Source organism: Lactuca serriola, chromosome 2 (genome assembly GCF_051521515.1).
Source record: "Lactuca serriola cultivar US96UC23 chromosome 2, Lser_US96UC23_V15, whole genome shotgun sequence".
NCBI lineage: Eukaryota > Viridiplantae > Streptophyta > Magnoliopsida > Asterales > Asteraceae > Lactuca > Lactuca serriola.
Genome location: NC_136409.1, coordinates 37,555,041 through 37,571,061, shown reverse-complemented (window position 1 = coordinate 37,571,061; position 16,021 = coordinate 37,555,041). Strand labels below are relative to the sequence as shown.

Below are 16,021 nucleotides of genomic sequence, written 5' to 3'. Positions count from 1 at the left end.
TGAAATGTTAAACAGGGTGTGAAAACCTGAAATCTACTGAAATGTTAAACAGGGCGTGAAAACCTGAAATCTACCGAAATGCTAATCAGGGCGTGAAAACCTGAAATCTAACATATTGATAATCAGAAATTATATGTCTTCTGTGCCATTTGGGCCAAAGCTTTATTGATGCATATCAGTTATTGAAATTGTTATGTCTCATTGATCGTAAATATTTGAATCAAATCTTGAGTTGATATTGAAAGCGTGACATATGATACGCATATGCTATTGTTGTTCTTGCTCCCTTTTGCTTCTGTCATATTGGTATATAAAAGGCATAAGATTATATTGTATCTATTTATTGAATTCACTAAGCGTTATCGCTTATCCCTCTCAATATTTAACAATTGCAGGTGATGAGTATCCAATATAGTTTTATACTGCTGAAAGATTTAGAATAGTTAATAGTATTTCTCTGTATTTTAATGTTCATATATGTATATGAATAGTAGATTCCTGGGTAGACATGAAATGTAATAAAACTTAGTCGGTTTGTATCCAATCTTTTGTAATTACTTTATCAATATAAAATATTGTTTTATAAATATGGATGTAGCATGTTTTGAGGAAGTAACTTAAGAGTAATGTTGAAATAGTATGAAAGTTTGGGTCTTTCATAAATACGAAAGTTGGGGTCTTTCAGAAATTCTATTCCTGTGTAACCGTTCATCTATTGTAAAACATGTACTTTAAGTAAATCTCACTCGATGATCATTTAGATTCATCAATTATGTTCATGAAGGAGTCTGAAAACCCTAAGAATCCCGGCTTGAGTTCATGTTTGACTAGGATTTCCTTATTGGGCTTAATGGATCAATAAGCACCCAATTCAACTTTATTGGACTTAGAAGCCCAAATTGGATCCTAATTGGACCCGATTCATAAATCTAAAACATTTCGAACCATTTGGGTCTAGAATGATTCATTCTAACCCTAATGGGCCTTATTGGGCCATAACTAATCAAACTAACCTTAGTGAGCTTTGGGCCATGAATGCTTCGAAGGGCCCAATGGGCCGAAATTTTTTATGTTTAGGATCCAAGATCCTAACTAAAGTTAATGGGCCCAAACTACTACACCCTTTCTTCTTGGCCCAAAATCTCGGCCCATGTATAAAAAAAAGAAAGAAAATAAGAGATTTAGGGGGGGGTTGACTTTGGAGGTGCCACCTCCATTTTGTTCATCATGTATCCATGCAAAGACCACCATACAACCAAGCTAGTCACCTCACCTCTCTCTCTCTCTCTCTCTCCCCTCTCTTTTCTACTCTCGGCCGAGAGCCGAAACACACACACACACATTACACCAAATTCTCTCCATTACTCTCAAGAATCATTCATCTTTTTCCTCCACAAATTCTCAAGACTTTGCTTGGGTTTCAAGAGGATTTTCACAAGATAATCATCATTTCTTGGTAAGTTTTTACATATCCAAGCTTTATAACTCCATTTTCATGATATATCACTCTTTTAAGCAAAGTTTTTGGTAATCATACTCCTAGAAATCTTCTTAAGTTCGAGATCTACTCAAGGGAGTTGCTAGGGCCAAAAATCACTTCATCTCTTTCCACTTCTTCTTCAAAAACCGAAACATCAAGCAAAAAGTGAGTTCATACCCCCTTGTTTTCGGTTTTCATATGATTTTTGGGGGAGAATACAAGAAAAATGTGTAGATCTATGTGTTATATGAATGTTTTGTGTGAATTCTTAGTTATTTGGCACAAATGTGTTAGATCTTGGCAAATCTCGAAATTTTAAGTAGTATTTAGCAAAGACCTATGAACTATGACATTTTATACATCACATTGTCAAGCCAAAAGTAATCACATGTTTAAGATACAAAAGATTTCAACAAAAACCTTGTAAAAGGTAAAAAAATTGTCAAGAAAACAAAAGATAAGGGCAAAAAGTGTCATTTATGTTTCCATAAGGGCCAAACAGGTCCTACATGTATAAAAAGGTATTTTTATGTTAAATATACTTTAAAAAGGGCCAAAAATGCAAATTTTAGCCTAATGGGCTAAAATTTTTGGGCCTCACGGTTTTGGGCCCAATTGGTGAAAAAGAAGAAGTTTTAGGGTTAAAAATATTAATTGGCCAAATTTTGATTTATAAATGTAAATAAACCAAATTTAGAGGTGAAAATAACATTTATTTTCAAATTGAATAAAAAATGTAAAGTTTTCCAAAATTGGACCGAAAGTGTAAACTTTTACAAACAAGGGGCTGAAAATGTATTTTCTGCTAAACAGGGTTCTAAATGTGAAAATATAACTTTTTGGGTTGAAACCGTAAATTTTTAGACATTTGGGACAAAATTGCAAATTTTTATAAATTATGGACTAAAGTGTCAATTTTACAAAACTTTGGATCTAAATTAAAAATTTGAGGATTATTAGCCAAAAATGTCATTTTTACAAAAAGGAAGACTTTTTATCATCAATCTAGTAAACATCGAGCTAAAACACACAACAGAACAAAAACAAATGAATGAAACACGTCGATAACTATTTATTATGCCTAATATTCACACTATTTGGCCGATGGACCCAAAGGGCCCATTTGAGTGTATAATGAGCCCGATGTTTTCCATGACATGTTTAGTGGGCCTTACGACCCACTAACATGTTAATTTGGGCCTAATTTATGGGTTATCTGTTATTGGGCCTTTGTGGCCCATTTACATGCCTATTGGGCCTAAATTACCCTTTTATTATGTTATTGGACCTTTGTGGCCCGTTTACATTGGGCTTGGAATGAAAATTCATATACTTTGTAGATCGTAAATATACCTCTATATAGTTTATGAATTCGTATACTTACCTTTGGAATGGAAAATCTATAGCCTATGCGTAAAACATTAAACATGGGGAAAAACACATTAAACGGGAAAGGTTAAGAATCTAGTGAGACTTGTCGGTTGACAACTTTGAGTGTATAATCGTAGCCTATAGTTATAACCATAGTTTCCTGGAGGGAAAGCGAGAGTTTGTGTATAGATCTATACGGGGTGACCCACCACACCTTAGCTGTTCGCTACAGCTAGACTAGGCCAGTCTCGGGCGACAAAATCTTGAGCAATACCGGCGTTTGGAAAAATGCCAAGACGGGCGACTTAGTCATACACATAGAAGATTGATTCTTTAATTGTGTCAATACGAAAGCACTTGATCAACGAGACAAGAACTTAGACATTAAGACAGAAAATATTGGATTTTCTGGGAAAAATATTCATATACATTTATCACTTATTCACGATACAATGAATTTAAACTACACTCATATATGTTATAACTATGAAATTCACACATGCAAACATACTTGATTTTCACATCATTTTTAGACAATTTACAGAAAATATCGGATTTTCTGGGTTTCTACGAAAGATACAAAGACTTTTATTCAACCATACTTATGAACTCACCAACATTATATATGTTGACCGTTTTCAAAATAACTTGTATTTTCAGGTAATCGTTAAGCTGGAAGATTTGCAAGTGTGTATGGTTTTGTTTTATGTAACATCACTTATCGTACTTTTAACAGTTAGAACTTATGTATTTTTAACAATGTACTATTGGGGTTGCAAAGTTATTCATTCATGACTTTGTAAATGTTTGACTTTTGTAAAACCCACTTGCATGTGGTGCTTTAGCCTTTAGACCCATTTGTTAGTTAGAGTGAGAGAGAGACATGTAAACACCTCTATAAATAGTGGGTTTGTTCACTTGTAGAGGTGTGCTTGAGAGATGTAAAAGTGAGTGTGTAAGTGTGTGTTATTTATGTAGTCTAGATCTATATCCTTTTTTTGTAACACCATATACATTCAATATATCTCTTAAACACCCAAATCACCATGTTCAATTGTGCAAGCTTTAATTCCGCATGCCAAACCATGTTCTTTGTCACTACAATTGGTATCAAAGCTTGGTTTTCACGATCAACGTGACTTTTGAAGAACGATTCTCAGTTTGGCAATTTTTGTCGCAATTTGATCAATTTTGGTGAGTCTCTCTCTATGATCTCTCATAATATTTGGATTCGTGCTTTGCGTTCTTGTTTTTTGATCGTTTTGATTCATTGGATCTAATTCGTTTCAAACCTCATTGTTGATCCAATCAATTTTTGTTTAGATCAAATTCAAATAAAAAACAAAAATAAAATTTACTGTTCATGATTCGTTTAAATTGAGCCCAACATTTGAGTGTTACTGTTCATGTCCGAGTTTTGAGCCCAATTAAAATTCGTGTTACTGTTCATGCGAATTGGTGTTTAAGCCCATCCAATTGATTCATAATTTGAGTCCATATTTGTTTTTGTGATCTGATTTCATGATTTTGCCCAGGAAGTAATTCCATCAATTTCTAATATTCACTGATTGAGTCGATTTTTATCATACGCATAAAGTGGTTGTACATTCATTGTTCTAGACTTATGTTCATACGTATTCGTTTTCTTCTCGTCATCCTGAACAATCGATGTGTTTTAATTGTTAGACTTTTGAATCGATTCTTATTGATTTCTAATGTGAAACTGAAAATTGATTTCATATGATTCACTATATGATGAAATCGATTTTATTTGAGTCATATCTTAGAAATCGGGAACTGGTCTTTTACTTTGATGAAATTCTTGATCAAGAACACTTGAAGATTATGAAGAACAGTGAAATATTCGTGTTTTGATCTGAAATTCTGGGTTGCATTTAGCAATATCGTGTTTGTGACTTCCGATTTCAAAAAGTTAAACTCAGAAAAGAAAAGTAAAACTTGATTTTTTTTGGAGTTGATTCGTTGAATTAGAGGTTGAAATCAGTTGATATGAGTTGAACGAAGACTGTGAATGTTGAAATCAAGCTTATTTTGAGTTTAATTTCGAATGGTTGAAGTCAAATATTTGTTGATCATCGGTTGAAGTCGATTTTGGAATTGGGGTGAATGATAGATGTTTGGAGTCGATTTGATGAACGTCCTTGAGTTGTGAAAGAAGCGATAGAGAACAGATGATCAATGCAAAGTCAAGAAAAATGGAATTTGGACTAATCGTTTTTAGATTCGCATATTTTGATGTCAATGAGTGCGAATTTGGTTTGTGCAAGTTCGCATCTGGGTCTCACGAATAATGTTCGCATTTGATGACTGGGTTGGTATAAAAGTGTTTCATTCGCATATAAGGATATGATATGGTTCACAATTTGGAAGTCAAACAGGAAGTTCATTCGCAATCTGTGATGTTTTGGAGAAATTCGCATTTGGGTCTCAATTTTGAGTTCGCATTTGGTTACAGAGATCACTTGGGTTCGCATATAAAATCAAATTCGCATCTGGATTTCAAACATGAGTTCGCATTCTGTTCAATTTTGGAGTTAATATGCGAAGTATTTTCTTATCCATGGTTCGCATATCTGGAAGTAGTTCATTCGCATTTGGTTCATTTGGTTAATTGGGTCAAACATGCAAAGAATGGAACATGCGAAGAAATTGAATGATAATGCGAAGTCTTTTACAGTAGAATGCGAATTGGGGAAGAAAGCTAAGAGTTTCGCATTTGGTCCCTGATCTTTTCACGAATTACACAATTGGTCCAACTTCGCAAATGGGGTCACAAAATGATGAAATTGCAAAATTTTTAAATCTAGTCCCTGCAGTTTGTGCGAATTTACACATTCTACCCAGTTTCGCAAATGGGAGTGTGTTTCGCATATTTGGCTGTTTTTGATGCAACGGGTCACTGCAGAATTTTGAAATTGACAATTTCTACCCATTTTTGAGAAATTTTGTCAAAGGCAATCCGTGAACGAAGCTAAAAATTCAATATTTTTTGGATTTTTCGGATTGAAGCACAATGTTTATGCTGCATGTTAAGGGGGAGTTTTGACATGAAAAATTCTGAATAGAGCACGTTCCTTTTCCTTGGAGTTTTATAATCAAATTTCGATTATAAAAAGGGGGAGAAGTTTTATATGGAAATTCGAACTTGAATTTTTAATATTACACGGATTTGAAGACCGAAGTGATCTTGAAGTTTTTAAAGCCTACGAGATGATGCAATTGGAAGTTCGGAAGTGATGTATTCGAAATGGGTTTGGAATTATTGAAGATTTTTGGGGTGTGTTTTTATGCGCAACTTTTGGGTGATTATTTGGAGTTTAGGATACTCTTGATCATTCGCTGCTGCTTGGTTTGTATGGTCTCACATCCTAGAGCCCAAATTGAAGAGTCATGGAAGAATTGAATATTGAAGTTCGTTTCGACATGTGTCACCTTTGAGGCTCGAACCGCGTAGTGCTTGATTTTGGAAGGTTTGAAGTGGGTCATTCATTCCTAACTTTGAGGGGGAAAATGTTGGGGTTGCAAAGTTATTCATTCATGACTTTGTAAATGTTTGACTTTTGTAAAACCCACTTGCATGTGGTGCTTTAGCCTTTAGACCCATTTGTTAGTTAGAGTGAGAGAGAGACATGTAAACACCTCTATAAATAGTGGGTTTGTCCACTTGTAGAGGTGTGGTTGAGAGATGTAAAAGTGAGTGTGTAAGTGTGTGTTATTTATGTAGTCTAGATCTATATCCTTTTTGTGTAACACCATATACATTCAATATATCTCTTAAACACCCAAATCACCATGTTCAATTGTGCAAGCTTTAATTCCGCATGCCAAACCATGTTCTTATGTCACTACATGTACTTGGTGTAAACAATGCTGGTTGTATTATGTAATGCTGGTGATGAATGTGTTATGTTTCATGTATATTCATTGTGACGATTATTCAATTGTTAGTCACACAATCCCCCGGACGTTTCCGCCGTATGGTTTGGGGGGTGTGACAACGTGATTTAAACTGTATATGTATTTTTATACTTATAAATATATATTGGGTAACAACGGGTGATGATAGAAATGTGATGATAATTAGGTGATGAAAGATAGGTGATGATAGAAATGTGATGATAATTAGGTGATGATAAATAGGTGATGTGAGATGAGAGGAGATACCATAACCTTGACCGGCGATGTGGTGATGTAGTCATCTACCAGAGTATAGATGACGACCACTGACTATTCTAGACAGTCATGTGGAAACACCAGTAGGCTCATAACATGTAGGTGATGAATTACGAGTTTAGGCGATGTTGTAACTACGTATTCATGTGATGATACTCTAACCCTTACTATGAATTACGAGTTCAGGCGATGTTGTAACTACGTATTCATGCGATGATACTCTAACCCTTAATATGAATTACGAGTTCAGGCAATGTTGTAACTACGTATTCATGCAATGATACCCTAACCCTTACTGTCCGAATCAGTACTGTCTATGCGATGTAGACGATGATCCTTAGGAAAAGTCCTTAGGAACAAACATATAAGGAAATGCGATGTAAGGAAATAAGAGGTACATATGATATAGGAGATGACCCTTATGATAAATCTTTAGGGAAGATTAATGTGGATGGGTAATTGGGTTAATTGTTTGATGATTAAACATAATAATTATATTATTGTGCGTTGATAACCCTATGTACTCACCAGGTTTCCCAACTTGACCCACTCAGTTTATTTGTATCACACGTGTCGATACGAATCTACATTACACTGAGAGATTAACGGAGATGTATATCATTAGTGTAAATAAGGTATGTTTATGCTTATGTTTCTGTATTGACGATGACATCCTAAAGTTTTAATATGAACAAAATACATTTCTTTGGAAATGCTGTGATAATATATTTATCATGTTTTTCTGGGAACAAATTCCACAATATTATTCATTAAAATGAATACTCTGGTTTTCAAATAAGCATAAATAAATTTTTTAAAATGACCGTGAATTTAGGGATGTCACAAAAATTATTTTTAAGAAGCGAAGCGCCGCCTGAGTTCGGAATCACCACCTTAACAAGTGAGTACGTAGTCACTTTCATGAACATGATTTTAATATAAGTATTGATTGAAGTATTAAATGTATGTTTATGTGTGAAATATTTGATTTTTCCTTGAATACGTGTTAAAGAGCATACCTGATAATATATGATGATTTAGGATAAAGAATAAACCTAAATTAATTATGAGGAATATTGAGTAGTATCTTCTTATGAGTACGAGTGAGATACACACGAAGAATAGAACTTTAAATTATGTCATTGATCCAGGAGCATGGATTAGACATAGTCATTCGTCCCTAGTCCGAGAGTATGTATTGAGCACAGTCATTTGTCATTAATCCGGGATCATGGATTAAGACATAGTCAGTTTTCCTTAGTCCGAGAGTATGGATATGACATAGTTATTTGTCATTAATCCGGGAGTATGGATTTAGACATAGATAATTGTCCCTATTCCGAAAGTATGAAATGGACACAATTATTTATCCGAGAGCATGGATTAGATCCGGGAGTATGGATTAAGTAAAGAGATAAATTTTAAGGTCCGAGAGTATTTAATGTCGTTGTGAGGATCGACGGGGTGGGGGTAAGAGTTGCTTATATATGGTGAAATTGTATACTTTTTGAGTTCTAATATATATATATATATATATATATATATATATATATATATATATATATATATATATATATATATATATGATACAACATTGTGGGATTGAAATCCCTATGTACTCACCAGGTTTCCCAACCTGACTTACTCAGTTTATTTCTATCACAAGTGTCGACATAAAGCTACACTACACCGAGAGATTAAAGAGATGTAGATCACTAGTTTAAATGAATGGAAGTTCTGTTTATGCTTATGTTTCTGTATTGATGATGACATCCCAAAGTTTTAAAATGAATAAAATACATTTTTTCGAAAATGCTTTGATAACATATTTATCATGTTTTTCTGGAAACAAATTCTGCAACACTTTTCTTTAAAATGTTACTTTTATTTAAAAATAAAACATAAACAAATCGGTTTTTTCTAGCTGTGAAAATGGGGATGTCACAGGAGACGAGCTTGGCTAGCGAGCCACTCCCTCCAACCTAAAAGAAAAAGAATAGAGAAACTAGTTTAATATGTGTGTGTGTTTTTTTTTCTCTAATCAATTTGACTAAAATTGGATAAGCATGTTATTATGTTTTGTTTTGGTGATGAAAGGTGGATCATCTTTTTCCCCTTAATATATTCAAACATTCTTAATATATTAAGTAAAAAAAGGAAAAAAAGAAAAAAAAAAACAACTAATATTGTTTGAATTAAGTCGGTATTAAGTAAAAAAAAGACACAACTATTAAACTTATTGTTAGTCACCTTCTTATTTATGGATTTTTGGTCAAAAGACACAACTATTCAACTTATTGTTAGTCACCTTCTCATTTATGGATTTTTGGTATTTTTTGCTTCGCTTGTGGTTAGGAATCACGTTTGTCTACAATTTCACTCTTATTCGCCTCGTCTCGCCTCTTATATTAGAGATTAAGTTTGAAAAACGTTTATTTGATATGTTTTTTTAATTAAGTTTACTTCAAACTATTTGATATAACAATTCAGAGCTCCTGATTTAGTTATATAGACTCTTATATCTCTTACTGGATCTGATATGAAATTATGTGACTCAATCAATAATTATTAAACAGTTTTTTTTTAATATTTATTTATTACTCTCCCCGTCCCAATATTATTGTCCACAGACAAAAAACATACAAATTAAGGAATCATTAATTACAACTAACTTTATAAAATAAAATGACAATTTTGTCCTTACTTTTCATTTAATGTTCCATTAAATGCTTAGTTGTTTAAGTAATAATGAGGGTGTATTTTGGTAAAAATGCTATTTATTTTTAGAAGTAGACTATTATTTTGGGACAAACCAAAAAGGAAAGATGGACTATTTTGGGACAGAGGGAGTATTTTTTTAACTTTTCAAAATGTCAATAAATTTAAAAAAGATTTGGTAGATGGAGAAGTACTTTTAAAAGTAGATTTTTAAAACCCTTAAAAAAAGTTCATAAAAATGACATTTTCCCATCTTTTTAAAACAATTTATAGTTTATTAAATAAAAGATAATAAGACCAGAGGGAGTGAATGCGGTAACACCCACGGTTTGGCCACCTCAGCATGCAGTACATGTCCCCTTGTGTGCGTTATGAATTGCACTCTTACTTCCACAGACTAACGCACACTTCTCTTTATATATATATATATATATATATATATATATATATATATATATATATAAAGAAACCTTGTCTATTAAGAATTAAGATAAGTGGGATGAGGTGGGACATTTGTGAATTAAACAACTATTTTGTGAGATTTTTTTTGAATTTTGGCTGATTTTCCTATGATTTTCTTGAGGTCGGGATGTGTATTTCTTGTATGGTTTTTTGTTAGGCGTGTCAATCATAGTTTCTTCTACTCTCATCGCCAATATAGTCCAATACAACTCTTCCACAATGTTAGACATGTGTCTCCTTCTGCATGCTCTCATTTTCCTATACGCTCTCTTCTCGAGACCACCGATTATGGATACTTGCATACCAAGATTGCTTTTACCATTTCACAATCCATGAAAGCTCTCCATCCATTCTTTCTTGCTACACAATATCTACTTCATCTATTCTTCTTTCTCTCTCTAAAAATGATGTGAAAAGAAAGCCCTTCACAACAAGAATTCGGAGTATTAGGGACGACGCTTTTTGGGACGACAAAAGCAATAGCGGCGACACTAGACTTGACGCGCTTTATGTCGCCGCTAAAACCCCATTGTCGTCGCTATTACCGACGTCGCTAAAGATAACCACCGGTGATCCGTCGGAGATACGCTACTTTCAATCGTGACCCTTGGTTTGGCAAATAATCCAACGGATAGGGTTTGTTCCTGTGATAAGGCATTAGAGACGACACCTTTAGCGGCGACATGTCGCCGCTAAAGGGGGCGATCCGTTGACTCACCCTTAGACGAAATCTGGCCCTACAATTCCAACCCAATCCAACGGTTGGTAATCGCCAAAAAGTGCGCCTATGATTCCCTCCATTTTGTCGCCGCAAATAGCCCCATGTCGCCGCTATTAGCGTAGCCCTTTATGTTCCAGTTCGTCTTCCCCAGACGAACGTTCCTCTCCTTTCTTTCACACCGACGATCTGCAGTTTCTATGGCGACTCCCACCGCTCTCCATCGTTGATTGGGCTACAAACCCTTCTCCCACCGCCGATTGTCCTCCAAAACCGAGTCCCACCGGCGGTATAACCTCCAAAGCGACTGCCACCTCCAATTCCGACGGGACCTTCGATTTCGTGCTCATATCTCCGGCGAGGTTAGTTTTCAGGACCCAATTGTGTTTGCATTTTTCTTTTAACTCACATTAACACCATCGATTCTTATTTGAAGTGATTTGTTTTTTTTTTCGCTCCAGCAGCTTCACCACAACTAAATCTTCACCATTGTCTAGCTTTCATTTTTCCTGGCAAAAATAGGTTAGTTTGATCAGTTTCACTTGATGGAAACTGTAAAATTGTTTATTTTGAAGCTGTGAAATTGTTTATTTTGAAGCTGTGAAATGGTTTATGAAGCTGTGAATGTGAATCATTATTTTGAAGCTGTGAATGATTATTTTGAAGCTGTGAAATTTATTATGAAGCTGTGAAATTGATTTTGAGTGTGAACTGTGAAATTATGAATTTGATTATTTTGATTTCTTTGGATTGATATAAACTGGAAACTGAGAAATTGTTTTTTTTTTTTTTTTTTTTTTTTTTTTTTTTTTTTTTAATTTCAATTGTTTGAATGTATGTTTCAGTTGATTAATTTGATATGTTTTGTATGAATTGAGTAGTTTATATACATTCACTTGTTGATCATGTATGAGTTGATGAATTTATATGTGAAATTGATATATATATATATATATATATATATATATATATATATATATATATATATATATGTGAAACTATTGTATGTTTATCATGAATTTGTATGTAAAGTTTAAGAATATTCATATCATTATTAGAAATATATTTTATTCTATATTAAAAAATAAAATAAATAAATCATAATAGATAATTTTTTTCTATAAGCTAATGAAGAAACATTCGTAAAAAAAGTTTTTAAAAGAAAAAGAAATAAACCATAATAAACCAATTAAATAAATAACAAATATATAATATCGTTTAAAGTAAAATTTTGTAATAAAAAAAATTAAAAATTAAAATGCTAAATCTACTAAGTTATAGTTTTTCAAAATAGAAAAATAAAAACAAAAATAAATTGATAAATCAAAATTGGTCAAAAAGGTTTTAAAAAGAAAAAGAAGAAGAATAATAATAAACCATAATAAACTAATTAAATAAATAACAAATATATAATATCATTTAAAGTAAAATTTAATAATAAAAAAATTAAAAATTAAAACGCTACGCTAAATCTACTAAGTTATAATTAATCAAAATAGAAAAATAAAAACAAAAATAAGTTGATAAATCAAAATATGAAAAAAAAAACGATGATATAAATAACAAATATATATACTATCGTTTAAAGTATCATGCTATAATAAAAAAAATAATTTAAGAAATATTCGGTTGTTATAAATATTCAATCCAAGTTCTACTTCTTGTAGAGTAAACACTAAAACCTAACTTATGTTTCAGTTGCAACATGTCTATTGATAAAACGTGGACTACTATTGAAAACTGTAACTCTACCATGTTCCAACAAGGGCTTGAATCTTTTCTCGAGAGGTCCAAACCACATGTCGATAACAAAGGTCAAATTAGATGCCCGTGTAACAAATGCAATGTCAATAAATTTATACTACTAGCCATAATGAAATTCCATATACTTCAACATAGTTTTAGTCCACATTATATTATATGGAAGTATCACGGCGAAAATACAACTCACCCGGTTGTCGAAGACATACCGCGTAGTAACAAGATGGCCGATGTTATTGATGATGTTATGGGAGGTGTGATTGAAAATGATACCAACTGCAACGAAGGGAACCTAGATACAGACGGTAGAGGTGTTGATGTTGGATTTCAAAAGCTGTTAGAGGAAGTCCAATTCAAATTATATCCTGGATGTTCGTTTTCGTCCCTTAACTTTTTAGCAAAGCTGATGCATATCAAGGTGATCAACAAACGGATTGATAGTTCATTCGATCAGCTTCTTGAGTTGTTGCAAACTGCATTTCCTGAAGGAAACAAGGTCCCCCCGTCACATTACGAAGCAAAAAAGACACTTAAAAAGATCGGCTTAGGTTATGAGTCAATACACATATGTAAAAATGACTACTTTCTTTTCTGGAAAGAACACGAGTTGTTGCAAAAATGTCCAGTTTGTAATGAGAGTCGGTGGGTTAATGAAAATACAAAGGGTAAGAAGGTGGCTCATAAGGTTTTACGATACTTTCCTGTGACCCCCACACTACAACGTTTGTACTGTTCAAGACACACAACTAAAGATATGATTTGGCATAGTACCGGACAATCCAAAGATGGTACGATGATTCATCCCGTTGATGGTACTTCATGGAAAAAATTTGATATGAAGTATCCTGACTTCTCGAGGGAACCCCGAAACGTACACTTAGGGATTGCTGCTGATGGTTTTAATCCGTTTTGTAACATGTGTAATCCTCACAACATGTGGCCTGTCATACTCACCACTTACAATCTTCCACCATGGCTATGCATGAAAGAGTCATCTTTCATGTTGACCTTGTTGATTCCCGGCCTTAAAGCACTCGGGAAGGACTTGGATGTGTTCCTTTGGCCGTTGGTGGATGAGTTGAAGCAGTTATGGAGTTTTGGAGTACGTACTAAAGATGCAGCGACAAATACATTCTTCAATTTGAAAGCGATGTTGTTATGGACAATAAACGACTTTCCCGGTCGTAGTAGTTTATCCGGTTGGAGCGGACAACGGTACAAAGCTTGTCCGACTTGCAACGAAGACACCCCGTCATACCGAGTATCAAATAAAGTCATATATATTGTTCATTGCCAGTTCTTAGATGCTGACCATCCATGGAGAAAAAGTTTGGACTATAATGGCAAACATGAGACAAGAGGTCCTCCAAGAAAGTTTAGTGAGGAAGAAATACAAGCGCAACACGCTCGTCTATTGTTTCGTCCACCGGGTAAAGTAGCTGCTCAACGAGCTGGTATTAAGAGAGATCGTGAGGATTTCGAGTTGAATTGGTCCAAAAAGAGCATATTCTTTGAACTTGAGTATTGGTCTTCTCTAGAGCTGAAGCACAACTTCGATCTTATGCATGTTGAAAAAAATGTGGTTGAGAGTCTTGTGGGTAGTTCTCTGATGAATGATAAGTCTAAAGACACATCAAATGCTCGGGCGGACTTGACAAAACTGAACATTCGGAAAAATCTATGGTTGAAAAAGAATGGAAACAAGTTCCATAAACCCCATCCACCTTACTCGTTCACGAAACCTGACCGCATTCGTTTTTGTAAGTTTATAAGAAATGTGAAACTGCCAGATGGGTTTGGATCTAACATCGGTAAGAAAGTGAATGAAACCAATACTAACATTATTGGGTTGAAATCTCATGATTATCACATTCTTATGCAACGTTTGTTACCCATTGGAGTTAAAGCTCTTTTGGGGAAAGGTGTTTATACACCAATAATAGAGCTTTGTATGTTTTTTAAGCAACTTTGCTCAAGAACATTGTCGGTGAAGGATATGAAAGAAGCGAAACCAGCCATTATTAAAATATTGTGCAAATTAGAAGTGATCTATCCTCCTGTGTTTTTTGACATTATGGTTCATTTAGTTTTGCATTTACCTGATGAAGCAATTTCTGGAGGCCCAGTATGTATGAGATGGATGTATCCCTTTGAAAGGTATATGAAAAAACTAAAAAACTATGTCAGAAACAAGGCGAGGCCGGAAGGTTCTATAGTTGAGGGTTATGTCGCTGAAGAGGCATTATCATTTTGTTCGATGTACCTTGAAGATGTTGACTCGATTCAATCGCCTTGAAAGAAACGAGGATGTTATCATAGAAGAAACAAAGTTATGGGTGTTTCAGTCTAAGTGTAGACCAACTAGCGGAAGGAAAATGAAAAATCTCAGTCTAGAGGAGAGAAAACGTCTACATTGGTTTGTGCTTGATAATTGTGAGGAAGTCAGAAAGTATATTGCGTAAGTGTTCTTATCTTTTAATTCATTGTCTTTTTTTAATTTCGCATTTTTACTAAATATATATATTTTTTCATCAATGTAGTGAATTCAAATCATTACATCCTGAAAGTGATGAAAAAATCGAATTTCCTAAATGGTTCCTTCATAAGGTCTATGATATGCAAAAACAAAAATCTCCAGAGTTTAATAAGGAGTTATCGGCTCTTTCAATCGGTGTGCATGCGCATGCCTTTACTTACACCGCTAGCATAGTGAATGGTGTTAGGTATATGATACTTATGCGTGACGCTCAACGATCAACACAAAACTCGGGGGTTCTAACTGAGGGAGAGCATAAGCAGAAATATTATGGTCAGCTAGAAGAGATTATTGAGTTGCATTATCCTCATAAATATTCCACCGTACTTTTTCGTTGCAAGTGGTTCGATACTGCAGGAGTTAAATCTGATAATAATTTCACCAGTATCGACCCACAACGCGAATTGAGCAGTGAAGATCAACTCATATTTGCTACGCAGGCCAAGCAAGTATTTTACATCCAAGAACCTTCTCCAAGTGATGAAAATGACACCCAACGGTGGGTTGTTGAAAATGTTAATCATAGAAGAATTTGGGATCTACCGATGAATGATGTTGATCATGATCCCATTGAAAATGTCGACAATGATTCAACCGATTTCGTTCTTAGTAATGCTTCTTCTAATTTTACTCTCTCAATTGACTTTAGCAAGTACTTTCAAAATTCTCAATCGATTGAAGATGATATTGAAGTTGACCCACCGACGAGTATCATCAATAATGTGTCTGATTGCGATACTGATTATGATGAGGAAGATTCTGATTATGATAGTGATGTATC

General features: G+C 34.1%; 1 protein-coding gene across 1 annotated transcript; it reads left to right on the top strand.

Annotated features, from left to right (window-relative positions):
* Positions 1 to 12,927: 12,927 nt before the first annotated feature.
* LOC145089169 (uncharacterized) lies at positions 12,928 to 15,000 on the top strand. Its single transcript, XM_079027645.1, has one exon. The coding sequence runs from the start codon at positions 12,928 to 12,930 to the stop codon at positions 14,998 to 15,000; it is 2,073 nt and encodes a 690-aa protein (XP_078883771.1).
* Positions 15,001 to 16,021: the final 1,021 nt, after the last annotated feature.